Consider the following 20291-nt stretch of genomic DNA (forward strand, 5'->3'; position numbering starts at 1 on the left):
TCTCTCTCTCTCTCTCTCTCTCTCTCTCTCTCTCTCTCCCCCCCCTCCCCTCTTGCTCCTGCTCCCGCTCCATCTCGCGCGCGCCTACACGGCTCATGATTTATGATTAATGCGCGCGGTTATATAATACGATTATTACGCAGGTGTATCGATACACTCGATAAATCGATAGAGCCGCGGTGAACGTGCGCGCGCGCACACACACATACACATTGCGGTCGGCGAATCTCCCCGAGAAAATTTCTCATCCTCGCCGACGCAATCGCGAGTAAGCGTCCGAGTAATTAAACAGCGTCTCATTGTTGAGTGTCGAAAGTGCTCTCGGGTCAGACGAGGAAGAATGAAATTTCGCAGCGGGGCGAGGAGAGGAGGGCAGGAGGAGGACGCTCGTCGGAAAGTCGCGAGATCGCCACGCCGGTGCCGCTCGCAGCAGGATTTATAGCCGCGATCAGCCGGCATCCTCTGTCGCGCCCATGCGTGTCTCGCGTCTAACGTTTTCCGTGCGATAAAGCGGAAAGTCAAAAGGTCCTCCCCCCCCTCCCCCCGGCTGTCGAACAAAGCCCATGCGCTCGCTCGCTCGCTCGCGCGTCAATGTGAAACAATTAGCGCGTCGCTATACGCGACTGCCGCTATACAAAATATCTCCATCTGCGAATAGCCTTGAGCGCGAAGCCGGGGCTTATACATGTGTGCGAGTCCTGGACACGCACAATTTCCTGGGCAATCAACGCGCCGGAAACTTAACCAATCGACGCGTAGCGACGACTTCGCTCGTTTCTACGACCTCGATTGGTTAGCCGGTGTCGACTGGGGTGTGACTTTTCGATCCTAAAAGAGACTCTCTCTCTCTCTCTCTCTCGCTCTCTTTCTCTCTCTCTCTCTCTCGCTCTCTTTCCGTCTCTCTCCCCGCTCGAGGCGGGAGAATCCACCTGGGCCCCGAGGCGACTACGAGTGGCAGGGTGGTGATCGTTAATTTCATTAGGGGTTGATTTTAGGAAGTTAGCTGCCTTTATACGAAGATGGTGGCCGCCCTCCGTTCGTCGCAGAGAGAAACGGTCCCGCCTGCTGCGAACAATGTAAAAAGGCGCTGTCGCACCTTCCGCGAGGGCGGGGGATGATCGATCGAGTGTTTTCTCGCGGCGGCGGCGGCGGAGACGATCCGGACTCGGATTCTACCCCCGAGATTGTCGCGAGAGCTTCGTCGAAAACGTATTTCCGTGAGTGGCGAACGGGCGAGGGTGCAGGCGGGGGCGACTCGATCTGCCGAGCGGAGAGCGGAGAGCCGGAGGAAAGAAAATCGGAGATCACCGGTGCTATATTATTATTGTTATTATTATCCTTTTGAGAAAACTATCTCACGGCATGTTATTCCGTAGCGCATTCGCGATTTCGGTATTGCAACTCTCCCCCCTCCTCTCTCTCTCTCTCTCTCTCTCTCTCTCTCTCTTGATACTTCGGTAAAGTTGCATTTCCGGAGATCTCCCTCGGCGTCCGCAGACGCGGGGACCGTGACTCTTCGGGGAGTTATCCCGCTCCTCGAGTCCCGAGATTACGATTTCCCCGGGACGACACAATGCGCGTCCTGCCGCCGCCGCCGCCGCCGCCGCCGCCGCCGCTCGCAGCGCGGAGGATCGGCGGATCCGAGAATAACGCGGGAACAAAGAATGCGGTGACGACTAGAAACGTGCCCGGCCGCGCCGCGCGAGGAGAGCGGCTAGGCCAGGCCAGACCAGGCAGATATCGAACACGTGAATGAAAAAGAAGCATCAACGTGCGAGAGCGCGAGCGCGTCCTCAGTTGGCCTCGTTCGAGTGATTAATTGTGTCCAACGCCGCTCGTATCCCGACAACGCTCGAGAGGATCGGTAACGCGGCATTACGTTGCGCCGGACGCGGTACATTAATCCGCGCTTGTTCGCGTCTCGTGCAACACATGTCGCTTCGGATAAATATATCGCGGCGAATGTAATTCTCTTTTTTTCCGTGCGCGTTTCAATACTCGCGCTCGAATATCGCGGATGCAACTGCGGCTCTCTCTCTCTCTCTCTCTCTCTCCTCTCTTCTCTCTCTCTCTCTCTCTCTCTCTCTCTTCTCTCTCTCTCTCTCTCTCTCTCTCTCGTCTCTCTCTCTCTCGTCTCTCTCTCTCGTCTCTCTCTCTCTCTCTCTCTCTCTCTCTCTCTCGTCTCTCTCTCTCTCTCTCTCTCATTATTTTATTTATTCCACTTTGGATCTTTAGACTCGGCGGCTTTTTTTATTTTATTTCCGCAATTACACGCGCGATGACTTTCACCGCAGCGGGGGGAGGGCGAATATCAGTTTTCAATTGTTTCCGGCCGCAATTTGTAGCTACGCGCGCGTCCAGTTCGTACAATCGCTCCCTCAAAGGCTCATATCGAGCAAACATACTTGTTTTGATCGGCCGAACTGCAACTAAAATAAAACGCACGCACACGGGCGCGCGCGCGTGCATGCGATTGTTATATCGATCGGCTATTTGTTATTGCAAATTGCGGGTCATATGTATTGTCCGTCCACGTCGTGCCTATGGACCTTTTCATCAGGGAATAAAAGTACGCCTTTCGGAGGATATCCCGCTGACGAGGCGATTTTTCACGTTTTTCATCGGCGTTCCCGCGCCCGCGACGACGCGCCAAATCGCGGACGGAATCGCGCGCGCGTATTAATCTACGCGATCGAAATTTCGTTAGAGCCTCGTCGCCGGTGAAATCCGTTCGTCCTCGATACTTCGTAGCGAAGCTAAACTGGAGCACGTCGAGGCGAGTGACGGAGCCAAGGTAAGCCGCGATAATTGTATAACCGGCTTCCGAGAAGCGGAACGCGCTTTGCTACACGTCGATTTATATCGCCGTTTGCCGTTACTGTCGCCGCCGATCGGCATACGTGAGAGGAACAAGTGTACGCGGGTTTCGCGTCCTGTTTGCGTTCGTGGAAAGCTCCGTCGTCGTCGTCGTCGCTCGAGGAAACGTTTCCGGTAAATCAGGACGAGCGAAAAAATCGGAGACCCTCAGCGGTCTCGATGCGAGCAGCCACAGTGACAAATCTAAAATTTCGCCCTGGTGTCGGCTTATTTCCTCGGCTTCGGGAAACAAACGAAGCTGCAAACGGAGAAAGAGCCGAGCAAGCCGACGCCAAAGAAAGAGAGAGAAGGAGAGCAGAGCAGAGCAGAGCAGAGCAGAGCAGAGCAGAGCAGAGCAGAGCAGAGCGGAGCAGGGAGAGGGGGGAAGGCGGCGAGATAGAAAAACTAGCCAAATAAGCTGTCACAGAGCGAGTAACGAGGCATATAATAACCCTCGGTGACATTCGAACAAACAGCCATCTGTAGGTAATACCCCTGTGGTGAGGAACGCCCCGAAAACTACACCCCGTCAAGAAATTACAATGACAATGAGCGAAATCCGATCCGCCGCCGGGCACGCACTCTGTGTGTGCGCGCTTCTTTCTTCTCTCTTTCTCTCTCTCTCTCCCTCTCTTATTTTTCCTTCACACCTTTTCGCAGCGCACGCGAACGCACTCACGTGCTCACGTACGCGTACGCGTCCTTTCTCCGACGATTCGCCTGTGCGACCTGGTCGGCTTTTCGGCCATTGTGCGACGCGACGATCCGAAGAGAAGCGAGTAGAATTGCCGAGGGTTGCGCGCCGCGCGTTTATACGTTTGTGGGCCGCACGCGGACTCAGGGAAGTCGTTACCTCCTCGAAGTTTCCCGAACGGCAACATCCGCTGAATCGTCGTGCGTTCGTTACTTATTCGCGAGGACTCCCGACGATCCGCAGCCTTCCGCGCGGCGAGACGTCGCGACACCCGCGCGCCTCCGACTTGATCCTGCTTGTAAGGGCGAGAGACTCTGCTTACAATGTTGAGGCTGCGAGGCTGAGCTAATACGACGCCGGCTGCAATCGGACTCGCTCCCGTGAGCCGTTGGATCTAATATTCCCGTGAATACGTAACGATGAACGGAGCGTTGTCGAGTTTCCATTGTGCCGAGCGTAAATTCTGAACGGAGCGTCTTGGTCGGCGCGGAGAACGCGCGGCGGGCGAAGGGGCACCGGCGCGAATTGATGTCGTCTGGCGATTCATTTATTAAGGGCGGATTGAAATAAATTGCATTTCGTTCGCGTTTACGGTTTCTTCTAGCTCGCCGCCGCCGCCGCCGCCGCCGCCGGGAGAAAGCGAAGGAGCGCGCGCTCGCGCGGCGCCTTTGACATTCTGTCGGCTCAAATGATACGAAAATTACTGCCATATTATTCGCCGTGAATCACGCGGCATGATTTCATATTTAATTCATAAAGCGAGAGTCATTTTCAGACTCACCTCCTTCTCGCCGCGCAGGTGTAGGTCCTACGACAAACTGTGTGTAAGAGAGAGAGAGAGAGAGAGAGAGAGACCTCTCCGCTGGACCGCTGATTGGACACGATCGACTAGCTGAGAGCGTGATACTTTCGCAAGACGGCTGGCCGCGATTCAATCTTGCATTGACACGCCGACGAGAGGCGTATTCGCTCGCGGAATTGGACGTGTCGCAAGTTTCCTTATTAACCTGCCTCGATATCGCGATCCGCAACACATCCTCTTTCACAGCGGGACCCGTTGAACTCGCCGCAGATTGCGCAAACGCGGCTCGCGGCTTTCATTGACACGTCTCGCGGCTGCCACGTTGATTTTCACCGATTGCTTCGATGCCCGAGCGAGGTTCCCCCCGACCTGAATCGCGAGAGGGTTGAGTCGAACTCGGGTTCTCAATTCGGGGTGAAGAAAGATGCCGGCAAATATTAGGGATACCGGAAAATCTTTTTGTATTTTTTTCAAAGCCTTCAATTTCCATGGTTATAGTACGGGTTCTCAAATTTAATCCAAAATTAATTTAAATTCCAGATTAGTTAACAACATTTCTTTATTATGTACATCAACTTTCATTAAGATCGAGCTTACTTTATTATTTTCATACAGAGTTTTATAATAAAAACGAAAAGACTTTCCGGTACCACTAATAAATATGATTCGCCGTGTGTTCGCCGTCCTCTCTCGACTAATTAATTTCCCTCATTTTTCATTCGCTTGACTCGTTGATTTTCAAATTGCCATATTCGACGCGATTAGCCGCATTCGGCGAGTTCTACACTAGGAAAAAGAATTTAGTATCTCTAACAAAACTGTTTAGTTGAGATATTTTTTAATAACAAAACCAAATATCTATCTTGTTTTATATAACAAAATATTTAGTTGTCCCAACAATATATTCTTCTGCTTTGTTCTCTGGACCAAATGCTTTTGTTCTTAGACCTCATATATAAAAATTAAGCATCCTAGTTATTTTATCCATAAAAATTACATAATAATAACGGAATATTATTTTACATAAACTAAAAAAATAGTGCCCAATGGATACTATTTTGTCTTTCTGTGCACTAAAATTTAGATTTTATACATTAAGAAAAAATTACAGTATTTTTAACAAAATTCATACAGTCAAAGCTTTTTGGTTGCTATATAACAAAAGTACCACGTTATCCGAACAAACCGTAATCAAACAAGATATTTTTTTACAGAAACTAAACAGTTTTGTGGGGCATATTTTAACCAAATTATTTTGTTGTTACAACAAAATTTTGATTCACGCAACAATACATTTTTCTTAGTGTAGCGGCGGTCACCGGTGACCGCCGACGTGTCCATCGCGTAGCCGAGCGCTGTCCAGCGCCGAGTCGTCGTTGTTCTCGACGAGACAACGCCCGGTCGTGTGTGCGTACGAGTCTCAGCGAATGCACGCACCTGCTGAGTAATCTCGTCCGCGAGTTCTCCGGCGTTATCCGGCGCGTAATCCCATTATACCGAGAGACTAACCTCTCTCCCGAAAAGGAAGCCGGGGCTTAAACTCGCGGACGTGCGCTAACTAGCGGATAATTTAGCGCTACGCCACGCGATTCGCTCCGATAGAGAGCCGCATATGTAGGTCTCCGTAGGCGATTGCTATCTCGCGAGGCATCGATATCGCGAGAGGGACGACGCTCGCATAATAAAAGCGCACCGGAGCGTCACTTTACGGGAGAAAGAGAGAGAGAACGCACCCGCAGCTTTAAACTTATTTTCACGGAGGGTTGAAGGGAGTCCGCGCTTGCTTGCCTTTGACATGCGCGAAGAGAGAGAGAGAGAGAGAGAGAGAGAGAGAGAGAGAGAGAGAGAGAAATAAATTCTAATTAAGGGCGACAAGAGAGAGCGAGAGGGGGAGAGAGAGAGAGAGAGAGAGAGAGAGAGTCGCGCGTCGGTGCGGCTACTTTATATTTCCGGCCGCGCAGTGGCCGCTTTATATCGGGATTATACCGCTGCCCCCGCTATTCCGAGTCGGCGCACGTATTTATCGGCGTTGCGCGTCGTAACGCAGCGCGTAAATTCCGCCGCGAGATAAATTCCGAATCGAACGATCTCCGCCGAGCGAGCCGCCCCATCTGCATCGAAGACATTGTAGTGGCGGAGAGAGCGGCCCGGCTCGCTGGATTACTACGAGGCTCGCGCGGGCCCCGAAATCTCTCAGAGTATCGCGATATATCTCCTTCTCTTCGAGCACCGTTATCGCGAGATACATTTCATCTCTCGGTCGTCTCAAGCTCCCGCTTCTTCCGATTAGTAACGCACGCCGGGGCCAGGCTTTTTCTAGGAACGCGTGCGAGAAGATAACGGCTGAGCAGCTGACTCGCGTCGCGTACCTTAGCGAACTTTCTACAATAATATCGCTTTATCGGTCGCTGAAATCGTATCGACGAGGCTCGGCTGTCGCCTCGTCACAAAAAGCGACTACATCTCCACGGGGAGAGACGGAAAAGGAAAGGCGAGACGTATCAGACGTGAGGCGGTTACTCACTTTTCAACAGCGGCAGGTCGTTCATGAACCCTCCATCGTCCACGTTTGTGTTCTGAAAAAACGGAGAATAATTCGTATTAATGTTTAACAATTAATGTTTGCTAATGTTCATTTGTTTAATGTCTAACACAATGAGCCTTTGCGCGAATAACGGCCGACCCGGTCTGTTTCGTCTTCTTTTCCTCTTCTTTTCCTTTCTTCCTCGCGTTCTCGGAACGTGAGTTCGCTCGCGGTCGCTTCGATTCGCGACGCGGAGACGCTCTCGAGACTTGACGCACATTTTTTCACGCGCAGCGGCAAATGATTGGCAAATTTTCGCGCTGACGAATCCGCGGAGTGACCATGACGGCGCACTCGGCGTCGCTTTCCTCCGCGTCGCCGCGCAGCCTTGTTTCACATCCAAACGAATACTTTTCTCGCGTACACTCGCGAAAGAAGGAAAAATGCTTTCGACCGCGGCAAAGCGCGAGAGCGCGCTTCGTTTCGCAACATACCCGACTCGCGTAGTAACGGGTCGCGTCTGACATTCTATTTAAACGGACGCCCCCGGAAACTTCGCGTCTGTCTAACGCGACTGTTTCTGCGGCGCATCCAGAAGCCGCCAGCCAAGCTAAAAAGAGAGAGAGAGAGAGAGAGAGAGAGAAAAAAGAAAGAAAGCGAAAATCCCCGCATAGTCCGCATAGGCCGCGGAGAATAACGTTGAGTCCTCGTTGGGGGGTCTCGAGGTGGGCTCTGAAAAGAAGACGTCTCTGAACGTTTCGCGGTCTCCCTCTCTCGGGTGAGACAGTCGTCGCAGTCGCAGTCGCAGTCGCAGTCGCAGTCGCAGTCGCAGTCGAAAAACACACGGTGGTATGATAATAGAGAAAATATGTTGCGATTACGTACATCGTCGCTCACCTGGGGGTCGTCAACGAGGCTGCTGTGCAGAACGAGGTCGGTTTGGTCGAGGCCCGGAGGCGGTAGGAGGGCATCAGGGCGACGTACGGCGCCATACTCGACGCCCCTTCCACCTCCACCACCTCCGCCGCCGCCGCCGCCGCCCCCGCCGCCGCCGCCGCCCCCGCCGCTGCTGCGTCCGCCGTCGTATGGGAACGACGCGTGCATGTTCGTCTGAAATCAGAAGCGACGTCCTAATCAGCGTGATATCGCTGTGTGATTCTCACCTGTCGCGCGGAGGCTTCCTCCCGCGCGTTTGTACAATTATTCCGCACGACCGAAGGATCTCTCGGCGGGAAGGATAATCGGCCGGTAGTTTTGCTTCGCCACGTGCGAGCCCGAAATTGAACTTGCTGAACTCGACGCTCGAGTTAGACTCTTTTCTCTCACAATATACACTACTCAAGTCGATCACATTCTCCTCCCTGTTCGCGGAAGGCAATATATTTTCCTTTGCCTTCCTCCTTCCTCGCCCCCTTAACGTATCTTTGACGCGTCTCCGACGAAGGTCTTTGGCGTCTTGGCAGGAAAACGGAAACTGCTACTTTTTTTCCGGGCTTTCAAGCGCCACCCTTCCACCGTTATCGCTCCCGTGGTCACGTCTTGGGTGAAATTTATTCAACTTTGACGCAATCCCTCTAATATTCGCACTTGACCTCTCGCGCGTACCAGGACCAGGTGCGAACGAAAGCGCGCGGAGGTGCCCTGCGCTCGCGCCGAGGATGCTCCTCGCACGGCGGTTTCGCTGAAAATCTCTCGCGTCCGGTTGCTCGCGCGCGCACGTATCCTTATCCTACATCTAATTCGATACCCGTGGCAAACGTTAATTTAGTATCGCGGGAAGCTCCGCGGCACGCGGTGATAGGTGGTAAATAGGTAAAGGCTAGAGGTCGGTAACGAAGTAAAAGGTTGCCGTGCGCGGGAGAAAAATTGCCTCGATTACCGCTATAACGGATCCGTGACGGTCAGGAATCCTCGCCATCTCGCCAGGGGAAGAGACAGGGAGAGGGAGGGAGGGAGAGAGAGAGAGAGAGAGAGAGAGAGAGTAGAGAGATTTTGTACTGCATTTAGGATGATAATGAGGGTAGCCGCGCGCGGGCGGCCATGCGCGCTGTCATTAGCGAAGAAGCATCGTCCGCAATTAGCCGTTAGGTTAGCCGACGCGCGCGCGTATACGTTACACGCCTATTGAATATTTACCTGCTTGTTCTTTACATTAATCACAGAACGACGTGCAACACGATACTTTCCGCGTAACAATCGCTAATGACAGGAGCGAGTCGCGCGCCGCCGCTCCCTCCTGGTGATTCGACTCTTGGCAGGATGCGTGGCGTTCGCAGGCGCTCGCATATACGTATGCGAGAAACGCGAGGTGTGTAATAAATCGCGCGCGCTTTTTGTCGCGCGACGATGTTGCGCGCGTTATTCGATAGACGACGTTGACGAGCGGGTCTACCGTCTCTCGGCTAACGGAATGGCCGTTCCGCGCGCGCGTAACTCTCGCGTAACTCTCGTCAATCTTGGGAGAGATCGAACGACGATGACTGGCCGAAAAGTACGCGCTGTGTGTGTGTGTGTGTGTGTGTGTGTAACACACCGTGAGCGCCGTGGTGGTCGTTCACGATCACCAACGAAAGCGCGTCTCGTGTGTGCTCCACTAAACGGTAAAACGAAAACAACCGTGCACGCGCGCGCGCGCGCGCGGCCGGCTAAAATCATTAAGCATGCGAGAGCGAGTCCGATAAACGACTTCGATTCGGCCGATTCGGCTTGATCTCGCCTTTCTATTCCGCATCACCCGGACCGGCGAATTCTTCGCAGGACCTCGCGTTCGAAACCGCCCGGGAGCAGCCGCGATTCCGTTCGCGTCGCGACCACGGAATAGCGTTCATTTTAATGACGTTGGCGAAGAGACGGAGAGAGAGACAGAGAGAGACGGAGAGAGAGAGAGAGAGAGAGAGAGAGAGAGAGAGAGAGAGAGAGGAATTCTTGCAGAGTCGCGAATACGCGTAAGGTCCCATCGGTAGGAATTCTCTCGCTATAAAAGTCCTCTTATGTCATCGATAAAGACGAACAAGCCGACGACAACGACGACGCCGCTGTCGAGGCTTTAATGAGGCCCTCGCGCTCGCGATTACTCGGTGTTGCTCTCCGGAACGAACACGGGTACATCGTATCGAGTCGATGCGCGAGAGCTTCGTGTCGCGTTCGTCGAGCAAAATAGAAGGCGAGGCTAGGCAATCCTCTCGGAGGGTTCATAATTTTTGCGATTAAGACGAAGGACGTCGCGGTGTCCTTCTGAATCTCCTCGTCGGGGAGAGTTTCCACGCTTTTTTCTCACGGCCAGGACTGTGTTCCGCGCGAGTGCAAGAGGGAGAGACGAGGAGTCTTTGGCTGGCGCCGACTTAACGCTTCGTAGACGGGATCGATCGGCCGATCGATCACGATCGGGAGATGTTGGTCGCGCGAGCGGAGTGACGAGGGAAACGCCGAGCGCGCTCGTGAGAATTAATTCCCTCACGCAAGTCGGCCGCGCGTATGTGAACGAGGTACGAGCACGAGTATACGCCGATACGGAAAACGATAAGCGGCCGAACGATAGCGAGACCGAGCCGCGGCTCTTCCGAGAAACCGCGAACAGGGCGGATATATACTCGGAATCCTAATCGCCGCCGGCGGCGGCGGAAAAAGTGGCGATTTTATCGGGACTGCGAGTCTCGCGCTCGCAAGTCGCAAATACGGTTATATTACACGAGCCCTTGCCCATTATTGTTCCACATCCTTGCCGCGCGCCTGCCTTCGCCCGAAGAAATCGGCCGAGCGAGTTTCTCCGATTTCTTCGTTAGATTGTTCCCGCCCGTCGCCGTCGCCATCGTCGTCGCCGCGAGATCCGTCCGTCGCGATCGTTTAGATCGACGTGCGCGACGCACGCACACACGCGTGTGCTCGCGCGTAACGGAGGAGGAAAAAGTAACGAGGAAAAAGAGCTCGCGAACGGTACTAAGTTCTCCCGACGAGGGACGCTCGGCATTTCTCGCGTCAGCGCCGCTGACGTGTTTATGCCCGCTCGCTCGTTCCGCGCGTTCATTCTGCTTTCGATTCCCGCTCGTGCCCTAATTACGCCACGGTCGCTCTCAGCGATTCCCCGCCCGCTTTTTCTCCTCTCATCGCGAAGGGCCGAAGAAGCGCCCATTTCGGCCACTTCGCGAGAGGAGACATTTGCTCGCGCGCGCGCGATCTTACCGTTTCGCGAGATCGAGGCTGTCCGATCGATTCATCATCATCCCATCGCGCGAGGAACGCGGCGCGTTCGGCTTAGCAAATATGCCTAATGAGTTAGATATGATCGATAGTGGCGCTACTTCTCGCGTTCCCGCGACGGGAAATTGGTCGGCGGACGCGAAAGACGAACGGCAAAGAGAGAGAGAGAGAGAGAGAGAGGGGAGGGAAAGGGGCATTAAGGTCATGACTCGTCCGAATTCGTACTCGTGCGTGATTAGGAAGACTCGAAAATTATACGTTTTGTCGCGTGACGCCGCGACGTGGAACTCGGGACGACGCTTTCACGTTTCAAGCAGCGCGAGAGACAAGAAGGGAAGAGGGGCACGACGACGCTAATTAACGTGTCTGCCGGCAGAGAGAGAGAGAGAGAGAAAGAGAGACCGCTTTCTGAGATTATTGACGAGTCCTCGGATACGTGTATACGCATTGATAGGCGAGCAGCGCGCCATGTCGACTAATGAGATGAAATGTGATCGCCTTTCTCTCGTTAAACGCTCTCCGTTAAAATAAAATCACCTATACACCCGGCGCGCGGTAACGTCGATGCTGATTAATGACGGCGTGCGTATCTCGTGTAGCGCCTGCAACGAGACGAGACGAGACGGACGAGTGTTAATACGCGCGCATCGACATTCTCGCATCGCTTTAGCCGATATATCCCTCGTTGTGCAATTCCCCCCAACATCGTCGTCGTCGTCGTCGTCGTCGTCGTCGTCGCCGTGCGCGCACTCGTGAAACGCGTTATTTACGCGTTACTCACCCCCCGCCAGGGGTGGCGAGCCGCGGACGCTCTGGTTTTTTCAGCGCGTGTTTTTTAACCCCGTGAAACAGTTTTCCACGTGTGAGTCGGCCATTACACCGACGTGGAAACAAGAGGAAGGTATGGATATCTTTCTCGGTAGCAAGGTGTCCCGCGGTGGCCGTTTTCTTCGAGGCCCTCTCGGCCGATCCTTAAAATGTCATCCGCTTTAATATCGCGGCACCTTCGGGAGTTTAAGTACGAAACGACCGGAGACCTCTGGGGGGAGGGGGATTTACTTCCCGAATTTCTCGCAGCCAGGTCGCACTCGAGGACTCGCGAGAGAGACTGGGCGTGTTCCGATCAAGTGGAGCGAATGTGTTTCGGCCCGACGGCCGAATTTCGAATGCGAATATTTATTTTCGACTGAATTCGGACCGGATTCCGCACGAGCGGAAAGTTTACTCGAATTCCAAACGAATCTCGGCCGTGAGGCCGCCATTTTTCGCGCGGAATTTCACTCGGCGAGATTTCCATAACACAAGGCCCGCAGAAATATATCGCGCATCGCACCTCTCGCTCTTTATTCCTCGTATTTTTCCGTCGCTGCGACAAGCCGTGAGCTCACCCCAATCGGCGATCCACCCTAATCCGCCCTTGCGCCATTGGCGCGGCCTATTAAAAAACAGACGCGCTCTTTAAGCGTGCCGCGCGCGCGCGCGCGCGCGCGCGACGAAGAAGCGGCGCTAAACGCCGGCGATTTCTCGAACTCGAAGCCCTTCTGGCCGAAAAACAGCCGTCACAAACGCTGCTCTCTCGAGCATAAATGCGGGGAAGGGGCGCTCGCTCGCTCGCTCGAGGTACCGTGGGGGTTCACAATGAAGCGCGAGGGGAGGACGGCGCATCACGACGACGGTACAGCGCCGCCGCCTTCGCGTTATCCTTTTCAAGGATACGGCCATTGGGATCGACCGATCCACTCGCTTGATTATTGGCATTGTAGTCTGCTTGCGACGAAGCGCGCTCGTCTCGTCCACGTCGCGTCGAGGGTGAATCGAAAAACGAGCGGAGAGACCCGTTAAAGCAGCGTTTCCCGGAAGTTGATATCTGACGACCCTCTGATATTTTCTCACAAAAAGGGAGAGAGAGAGAGAGAGAGAGAGAGAGAGAGAGAGAAAGGAAAACGGTCTCATTGTTACATTAATCTCGATAATTATTGAAAAGCTATAAAAAGAAGCAGAGAATCCCGACGAAAATGATGAGCGTGCTAATTTATCGCCGTTGACATCCTTCTCTTCGCTCTCTTCCTTCCTTTCTTCTTCTTCTTCTTCTTTTTTTTACAATAACGCGTGCGCGCGCGTATAAATTTTCCACGTTACGTAAAACGCGTTATTTACTAATAATACAAGACGCGACATTGTTCATCCTTCAGGGATACCTCTGGCATCATCTTAGGCATCGCACTGCTTAGCATATTTGCTTCAAAGCAAACGTCCCTGGCATCCTCCCCGAGGGAATGCCAAAGGTCAGCCCGAAATTTAATAAGTAAATTACTTAACGGGGTGCGGGAGCGAGAGAGCGGAGCGTCACAGGGGGAGAGTTTATCCCGCGGATGTTGCGGCGAGTTTTGCGAAATTGTCAAATTCGCCAGAAAATGCGACTGGCGGAACGCAACGAGAGACGAGACGAGACGGAACGCGCGCACCTCCTCCGGCGGCGATCGGCGAGAGAGAGAGAGAGAGAGAGAGAGAGAGAAAGAGAGAGAGAGAGAGAGAGACAAGGAAACAGGGCGAGACTACTGTCGCGTGGCGATTGAACCGTGTTATCGATTTCACCTCGTTACTCGTTCAATTCCGCAGAGAAAGAGAGAGAAGAAAATAGGGACGAGGAAAGAAAAGAAGCGTGGAAACAAACGAGACGAAACGAAACGTTGGCGCGTGCTTACGTTATTACTTACACGTAATTATGAGCGCTCATTAATCGGACAATCTCGCGGCGCGGGATCTATAACCCTAATGGCGCGCCAGTCAAAGCGAGATAAGGTAAACGTCTCAGTATCCGACCACTTTGAAAAGAAGATATTTGCTATTTATTTTAGCAATAATGAATAAAAATAGTAATTATTGTAAAAGAACTCCAATATCCGACGATTAGTTGGAAATAAACATACCCAATTTGATACCTTTGTATTAAAATCAAAATTAATTAAATAAGTGTGCAATAGTCTGGCAAAATAATGGTCAATCGTTAGTAAATTCATTAAGAGATAGCATCTATATTTATATTATTTCCTGTTAGCACATATTGATTTTCTAATTGCGGTCAGACACCGGGACGAATTACCGATCCGAACACCGGGCTGTAATCTATTTCAACTGTCCCGTCATTGGTACACATTAATGCGCTTCATTATTTGTGTAAATATTTCATTAATAATAGATGTCGGTTTAAATAATTTTTCTCTACTCAAGGGAATCTTAAGTTTTCGAATGAATGCAAATATTTATATCAAAACTATTTCTAATATTATATATTGTATTTTTTCCGACGACCTACGCTTAAACATCCGGTTACTGGGACATTTATCTTATCATCTCGCCGCTCCGCGACGGCCACGGCGACGGTGTACCGTTAAGGTACACGCACCAGCGCCGACGACGGCGCGGAAATTTCGCCCGGCGAAATTGTCGCGCGCTTCCCGCCGCCGCGCCGCGGTGGTGCGATGCGACGAAGCTGTCGGTATTAACGATGAGACGCGGCGGATGGAGACGAGCACTCGGAAGGTGCGCGCAGACTCGACGACTGCGAGGACGAGGACGAGGACGAGGACGAGGACGACACGTAGTAGGTACCCTAAACGCCCAAGTTTCCCTAACTATGACGAACTATGCGAAAGGCGGCGGTGTGTAGTTCCGGGGAAGAGCCTGGTGGAGAGCTCGAGACGAGACTTTGTATCCCGCGAGTAAGCCCGGGAGTGTCTTGCCTCCGAGCGGATCCGAAAGTCACGTCTTACGGTGAGCAACACGAGATAAGCGTGGATCCTCGCATTCCGCGTCGTTAAGCTCTGTCGCCGTCGTCGTCGTCGTCGTCGCCGCTGGATTTCCTGCGATAAACCGCCCGCGCGCGCGCGCGCGGCTATATTATTTATTGTCGTCTATCCGTCGCAAGCGGCAAATGTTTGTTTCTGCAGTTTTATCGTCCCAACGACGACGACGACGATGACGACGACGACGATTACTTGCTTGTCTTGCGCGTAGAAATCTTGACGGATTTTCCCAGATAGATCGCAGCGTAGATAGCGGTGTTCCAATTTGTCCCGAAGTAGATTAAATGACTTCTACTCCTTCCTTGCCCTTGTTACTTATTAAAATACTTCTCATCCCTTCTGATGAAAACGGGAAGGGATTTTTATTTCTTCCTATTATTATTAGGTGTACAAATGAATAATCCAATTTTTTCAGCTACTTTCAAGGTTTATTTTAAAAGAAAGTGAATTAAATTGTTCGATCAAAGTATTCGCCGTTGCTTTCTATAACTGTAAGCCACCTTTCAGGCAGCTGATGAATTCCATCTCGGAAAAATGTTACGTCTTTGGACACGATAAAGTCGTCAAGCCATTTTCGGATCTCATCCACTGATTGGAAGTGCATGATCGCACAAGGCGTGTTGCATCGACCGGAACAAGTGATAATCGGATGGAGCAATGTCTGGTGAATACGCCGCAAGTGCTGCAAGACGTCCCAGCCAAGACTCATTATGGTGTCTTTAGTGTTGGAAGCAATGTGTGGCCTGGCGTTGTCATGCAACGATTTCACTGGACTCCTGGCTCTCCTTTGCCAGTATACGGCGTTTTCGTTCCAATTCTTGACTCAAGCAGATTAATTGACGTTGGTAGCAGTCCGCGCAGTAACTGTTTCACCCGGTTCCAACAACTCATAATAAAGCACGCCCTTGATATCCCACCAAATGCAGAGAAGAACCTTCTTTCCGAAGCGATTGGGTTTTGCGATCGATTTTGATGATTCGCCGGGATTTACCCATGACTTTCTCCGTTTCGGATTGTCATAGAGTATCCATTTCTCATCGCCCGTAACGATTTTCCACAAGAAAGCTGCTCTCGACGCTGCTTATTGAGAAGAGAAAGACACGCTGCCGCTCGTTGATTTTTGTTAGTTTCAGTGAGTTCATGCGGAACCCATTTTCCTTCTTTCTTTCCCATCTCATGTAGGCGTTTGGAAATCGTTTGCTGCGTTACTCCCAACTGTTGTGCAAGCTCTTTTTGCGTTTGTGCCGAATTCTCAGCGAGCAGTTGTTCCAAATCATCATTATCGCACTTCGGAGGGCCTCCAGGGCGTTGTTTGTCGATTAGACTGAAATTAGACCGCTTTTAAACCGCTTAAACCAAAACGCGCACACATCGTACGATACGACACCTTCGCCGAGGAAGGAACAAATCGATTCGCACGCTCTTGCAGCATCTTTTCCTTGTTGGAATTCGTAAAGAATGCAGTGTCGGATATGCACCTTATCTGTTGCCATTTTCGACTGTACTGAACTGAATACTTTTGAAGGTTATGGTTGGGCCTTTCGCCAAACTATATATTCTTTTTAATAGCTATAAGTCAACATTGCATAATCACAAAAGAGCGGGAAAATCTATTCAATTTAAAATTGATTTCATAACTGCTTAAAATAATTTCGATTATTCATTTGTACACCTAATATATAGATTCCTTTTTCCTTTTTGTGAGAAATCGGAATGGGAAGTCTGTTGGATCCCGAGTTTTCCATGCCGGCTCTCGTCAACCTCGATGGAACCGTTTACACGAGAAGGAGAGAAAGCGAAAGAGTGAGAGAGAGAGAGAGAGAGAGAGAGAGAGAGAGAGAGGAGGGAAGGGGGAGGAGAGAGGAAAAAGTCGAGTTTACCGTGATATCGCGATACTCGAATTAGATTGAAATTCCTTTTTTCTTCTCGCGATCATTCGCTTCCCGGTGTGCGGTTTATTAATTGATTAACAGCCTATCGCGGTTAAGCGCAAGGCAAGCGGTCGATTATGCGCGCGATAAACTTGTTTACAGACGTATACAAACATGACATCCTCGTGCTGCCCGCATTGCATCGCATCGCATTGCATTGCATCGCATATAATAGCGCGCGTAATTGAGCCGCTAGCGCTACGCACAATCTTTGCCCTCCTTTTTTTTTTTCTTGGCGCTGTTTGACGCTGTCGATCACCTTCCTTCGCTCCGAGCCCTGCCTGCTTTCATTGCGCAACCGACGCGGACGGTTTCTCTTTTTTCCTTTCGTTTTTCTTTCGAGGAGAATGACGTCGCGGGCAAAAGATCGTCTTCGACCGGCGAGGTGTTCGCGCGAGCTGAAGCTTTTCCGCGACGTTCCGCGACGCGATGCGCAGATTACATTAGCGGGCAGAAAATAATCACGACGTAAAACGCGACTCGCAACGACGGGCCGATTCTCGAGGCCCGCATATGCTCTTCTCTTCGTCCCTCTCGTCCCTTTCTCCTGTTCTCTCCGGACAGATGCTCTCCGCGGACAAACCGCTCTCCTCCGCTCTCGCTCCGCTCGCTCGACTTGGAGGTGTGCGAAAAATGGCCGGGCACGTCGGGCAACGCATTCGTGTCGCACACGTGTCGAATTTCGTCGAACGTATTTTCCTTCTTTCCTGCCGCACGCGTCACACGACACCTCTTCTTTCGGTCGAGCCGGGCCGTAATCCGGCATAGAAACGACGGCGGTAGCGCGCGTGTGCCGACGCGATAATTAGGGCGGTGTTCTCGTGAATACCGGGGGAGCAAGGTGGACCGCAAATACTATTGCTATAATGGTTATTAGGGCTCTAAAGCGCAGAGAGATCGCCCGACGTTTGGGTATAATGTTGCACGCCGTGAACGCCGGCGAGTCGAGCATAAAATCAATCTCGCGAGCGCTATGCGCGCTCCCCTATGTTACTAGTATTTCGGGCTCGCTCGCTCGCTCGCTCGCTCTCTCTCTCTCTCTTTCCCTCTCTCTCCCTCTCTGTCTCTCTCTCTCTCTCTCTCTCTCTCTCTCTCTCTCTCTCTCTCTCTCTCTCTCTCTCTCTCTCTCTCAGGTTCAACGAAAGAACCGTTCAGTTTCACGGGGCAGATAAACGTGGATGTACCCTGCGTTCGTTTCCTCGCTCGTGACACCCGAATTTCGATGGTAGTTTCAGTCGTCTCTCAGTTTAGTTCCCCCCTCCTCGCTCGCCGGTTTCAAGCATTCCGTCCGGACCGTCTTAGAACCGTTTTACTATCAATAAAATTGTAAAATCGCGGCTCGAATGAACGCTTCGCAATTCAAGAAGCGAGCAGCCTCCCGCTGTCGTACCTCCACCCCCTCTCTCTGTTCCTTTTTATAATCCTTGATGTCTGGCATAATCGTGCCGAATCGGTACTATCACCTTCCTCACTTTCACGTACTTGTGTTACATTCTGAAAAAATCCCCCGGCATAAACTCACTATGAGGTAGGCTCTTAGTTTCATTAGTCTCGAGGACTAATCGCTAGCTTCGGATTTTCTCGATCGTCTTTTCTTGCAGCGCAAGAATCGCGCAATTTTGCCGGCCGTTAGAACTTGTGTCAATCAACTGGGCAGCAAAATCCCAAGGGGTTGCCACCCCTTGGGGATAAAATGAATTCCACTCCACTTCGACGGGCACTCGGGCGAGATTCGCGGGTGCGCTCGCCAAGGTCGCGATATTACTCGCCTTGCTCGCCGACCGGCGTAGGGCCACGTAGGGCGCGAGAGAGAGAGAGAGAGAGAGAGAGCGAGCGAGCGAGCGAGCGGGCATTACACGCGCGGCCGACTCCGCCGCAGCGTGGCAAATGCAAATGTCGCGGGCGCGCTCGCGAGGGAGATGAACGATCGCAATCACCGATGTCACGGCGACGACTTATTGGCCGCGACTCGTCTAATAGATCGATACCACCCGTTATTACATCCAGCCCGGGACGGCGCGCGCGCTCGCACGACGGCCTACAAATAACACGCCGGGTGGCTCGCTAATGAGGTACCCGGGCCGACGCACGTGACCGGATCTCCAGGCGTTTTCCTCCTCGCCGGGAAGAGGTGCGACGTGCACCACGTCGCGGTGGCCGCCGTGATTTCCGTGTTTGCGCGCGCGCGGCTCGTCTCTCTCTCTCTCTCTCTCTCTCTCTCGTGCCGGCAGCTGAGGAAGCCGAATTTGTGGGAGAGCCGAACTGTGGCGTGCTCTCTAAATTTCTGCGAGTGAAATCGCGCTCGAGACGAGCGATCATTCATGGCGGCCGGAATACCGCCGCTCTCGGGGTAAGTAAGAGTGAATGTTTCGAATGGAAGTGGAGCCCGTGAGAGTGTGAGCGTGAGTTTCGATCAACCGCGATAGATTTGTTTCCGCCCCTCATTCTTGGAGTGAAAGTATTCGCCCGATGATTTCGAGCGAGTTCGAGTGAAGAATTCGCTAGAATTCGAGTGACCTGCTTCGCTGTCACTCGACTTTCCGAGCGGAATTCCACTCCGGCAGGTTTTGAGAGTTCACCGAGAGAGTTCACTGTAGCCTTTCATTCGTGTGAGTTCTCTTCAAGTTGCTAATAATAATAATAATAATAATAATAATAATGCACGTTCTCTAATAATACAGGAACAGACTGCCGGTTAGAGTTTGTCTCGCCAAGGAGCAAAGTAATACCTTTTTTCATGAGAATAAAAAATATTTTAACAATAAACTCCAAGCTATATACAGTGTAAATTGTAAATAATAAATTAAACCGAAACGTCGAAACATTTCTACTTCATTTCATTCTTGACGGTAGTTTTCGCTGTAAAATTTTCGCCGCCTGGCAATCTGTTGGAGCGCTCGTTGAAAACAATGCGATGGCGTCGTCTCATATCTGTATCCGAAATATTCGATCCGCTCTCACACGACCCACCACGTAAAGTCGAGTTTCGGCATATTAATGGTGCACACGCGCGCGCGTGCGTATAACTGGTCTTCTTCCCAAATTAAAAGCCAGCAGCGCTCCGAAATGATCTGACGACACCCGGATAAATTTGTTTAGCGTCGCGCCGACGGGGCACCGTGATATCCCCAGCATCGTTAACGGCGGCGATCATAGTCCTAATTAACAACACGGACTGAATATTACATGAATCGAGTTCTTGTCGCCCGAGGAATCTGGGCTTTTTACCGCGCGCGCGCGCGTTCCAATAAACGGCGCGTCCAGTCTCCATCTTGGACGCCTATCATTCACGATACGTAGATTTACGACCTTTGCGTTTTATTTAATGCGAACCTCGTACCGTATAATTCCGAGAATCCGACACCCGTAATCCCAAACGCACATTGGCGCGCCCCTCTTCCCTCCGCCGTGCCCCCTCCCCCCTACCCAGCTGCGATTATTTCCTGCCCGTCCCGCCGGCCGTCGTCGGCGAAATTCCGCC

At 52.0% G+C, this 20291-nt stretch overlaps 1 protein-coding gene across 2 annotated transcripts in view; it reads right to left on the reverse strand.

The window, feature by feature from the left end:
* The window catches only part of TfAP-2 (transcription factor AP-2), a 66530-nt gene that overhangs the window by 37265 nt on the left and 8974 nt on the right, over positions 1 to 20291 (reverse strand). The window contains exons 3-4 of one of the 2 annotated variants that reach the window (XM_025304779.1): positions 7774 to 7986; positions 6877 to 6928 (exon numbers count right to left, since the gene is read on the reverse strand). In XM_025304779.1, the coding sequence (XP_025160564.1) occupies positions 6877 to 6928; positions 7774 to 7986 (265 nt within the window). Of the gene's footprint in view, positions 1 to 6876; positions 6929 to 7761; positions 7987 to 20291 lie in introns of both variants that reach the window. The other variant, XM_025304776.1, reaches the window with a different exon arrangement.

The sequence above is a fragment of the Harpegnathos saltator genome, unplaced genomic scaffold, assembly GCF_003227715.2.
Source record: "Harpegnathos saltator strain DR-91 unplaced genomic scaffold, Hsal_v8.6 scaffold119, whole genome shotgun sequence".
Taxonomy (NCBI): Eukaryota; Metazoa; Arthropoda; class Insecta; order Hymenoptera; family Formicidae; genus Harpegnathos; species Harpegnathos saltator.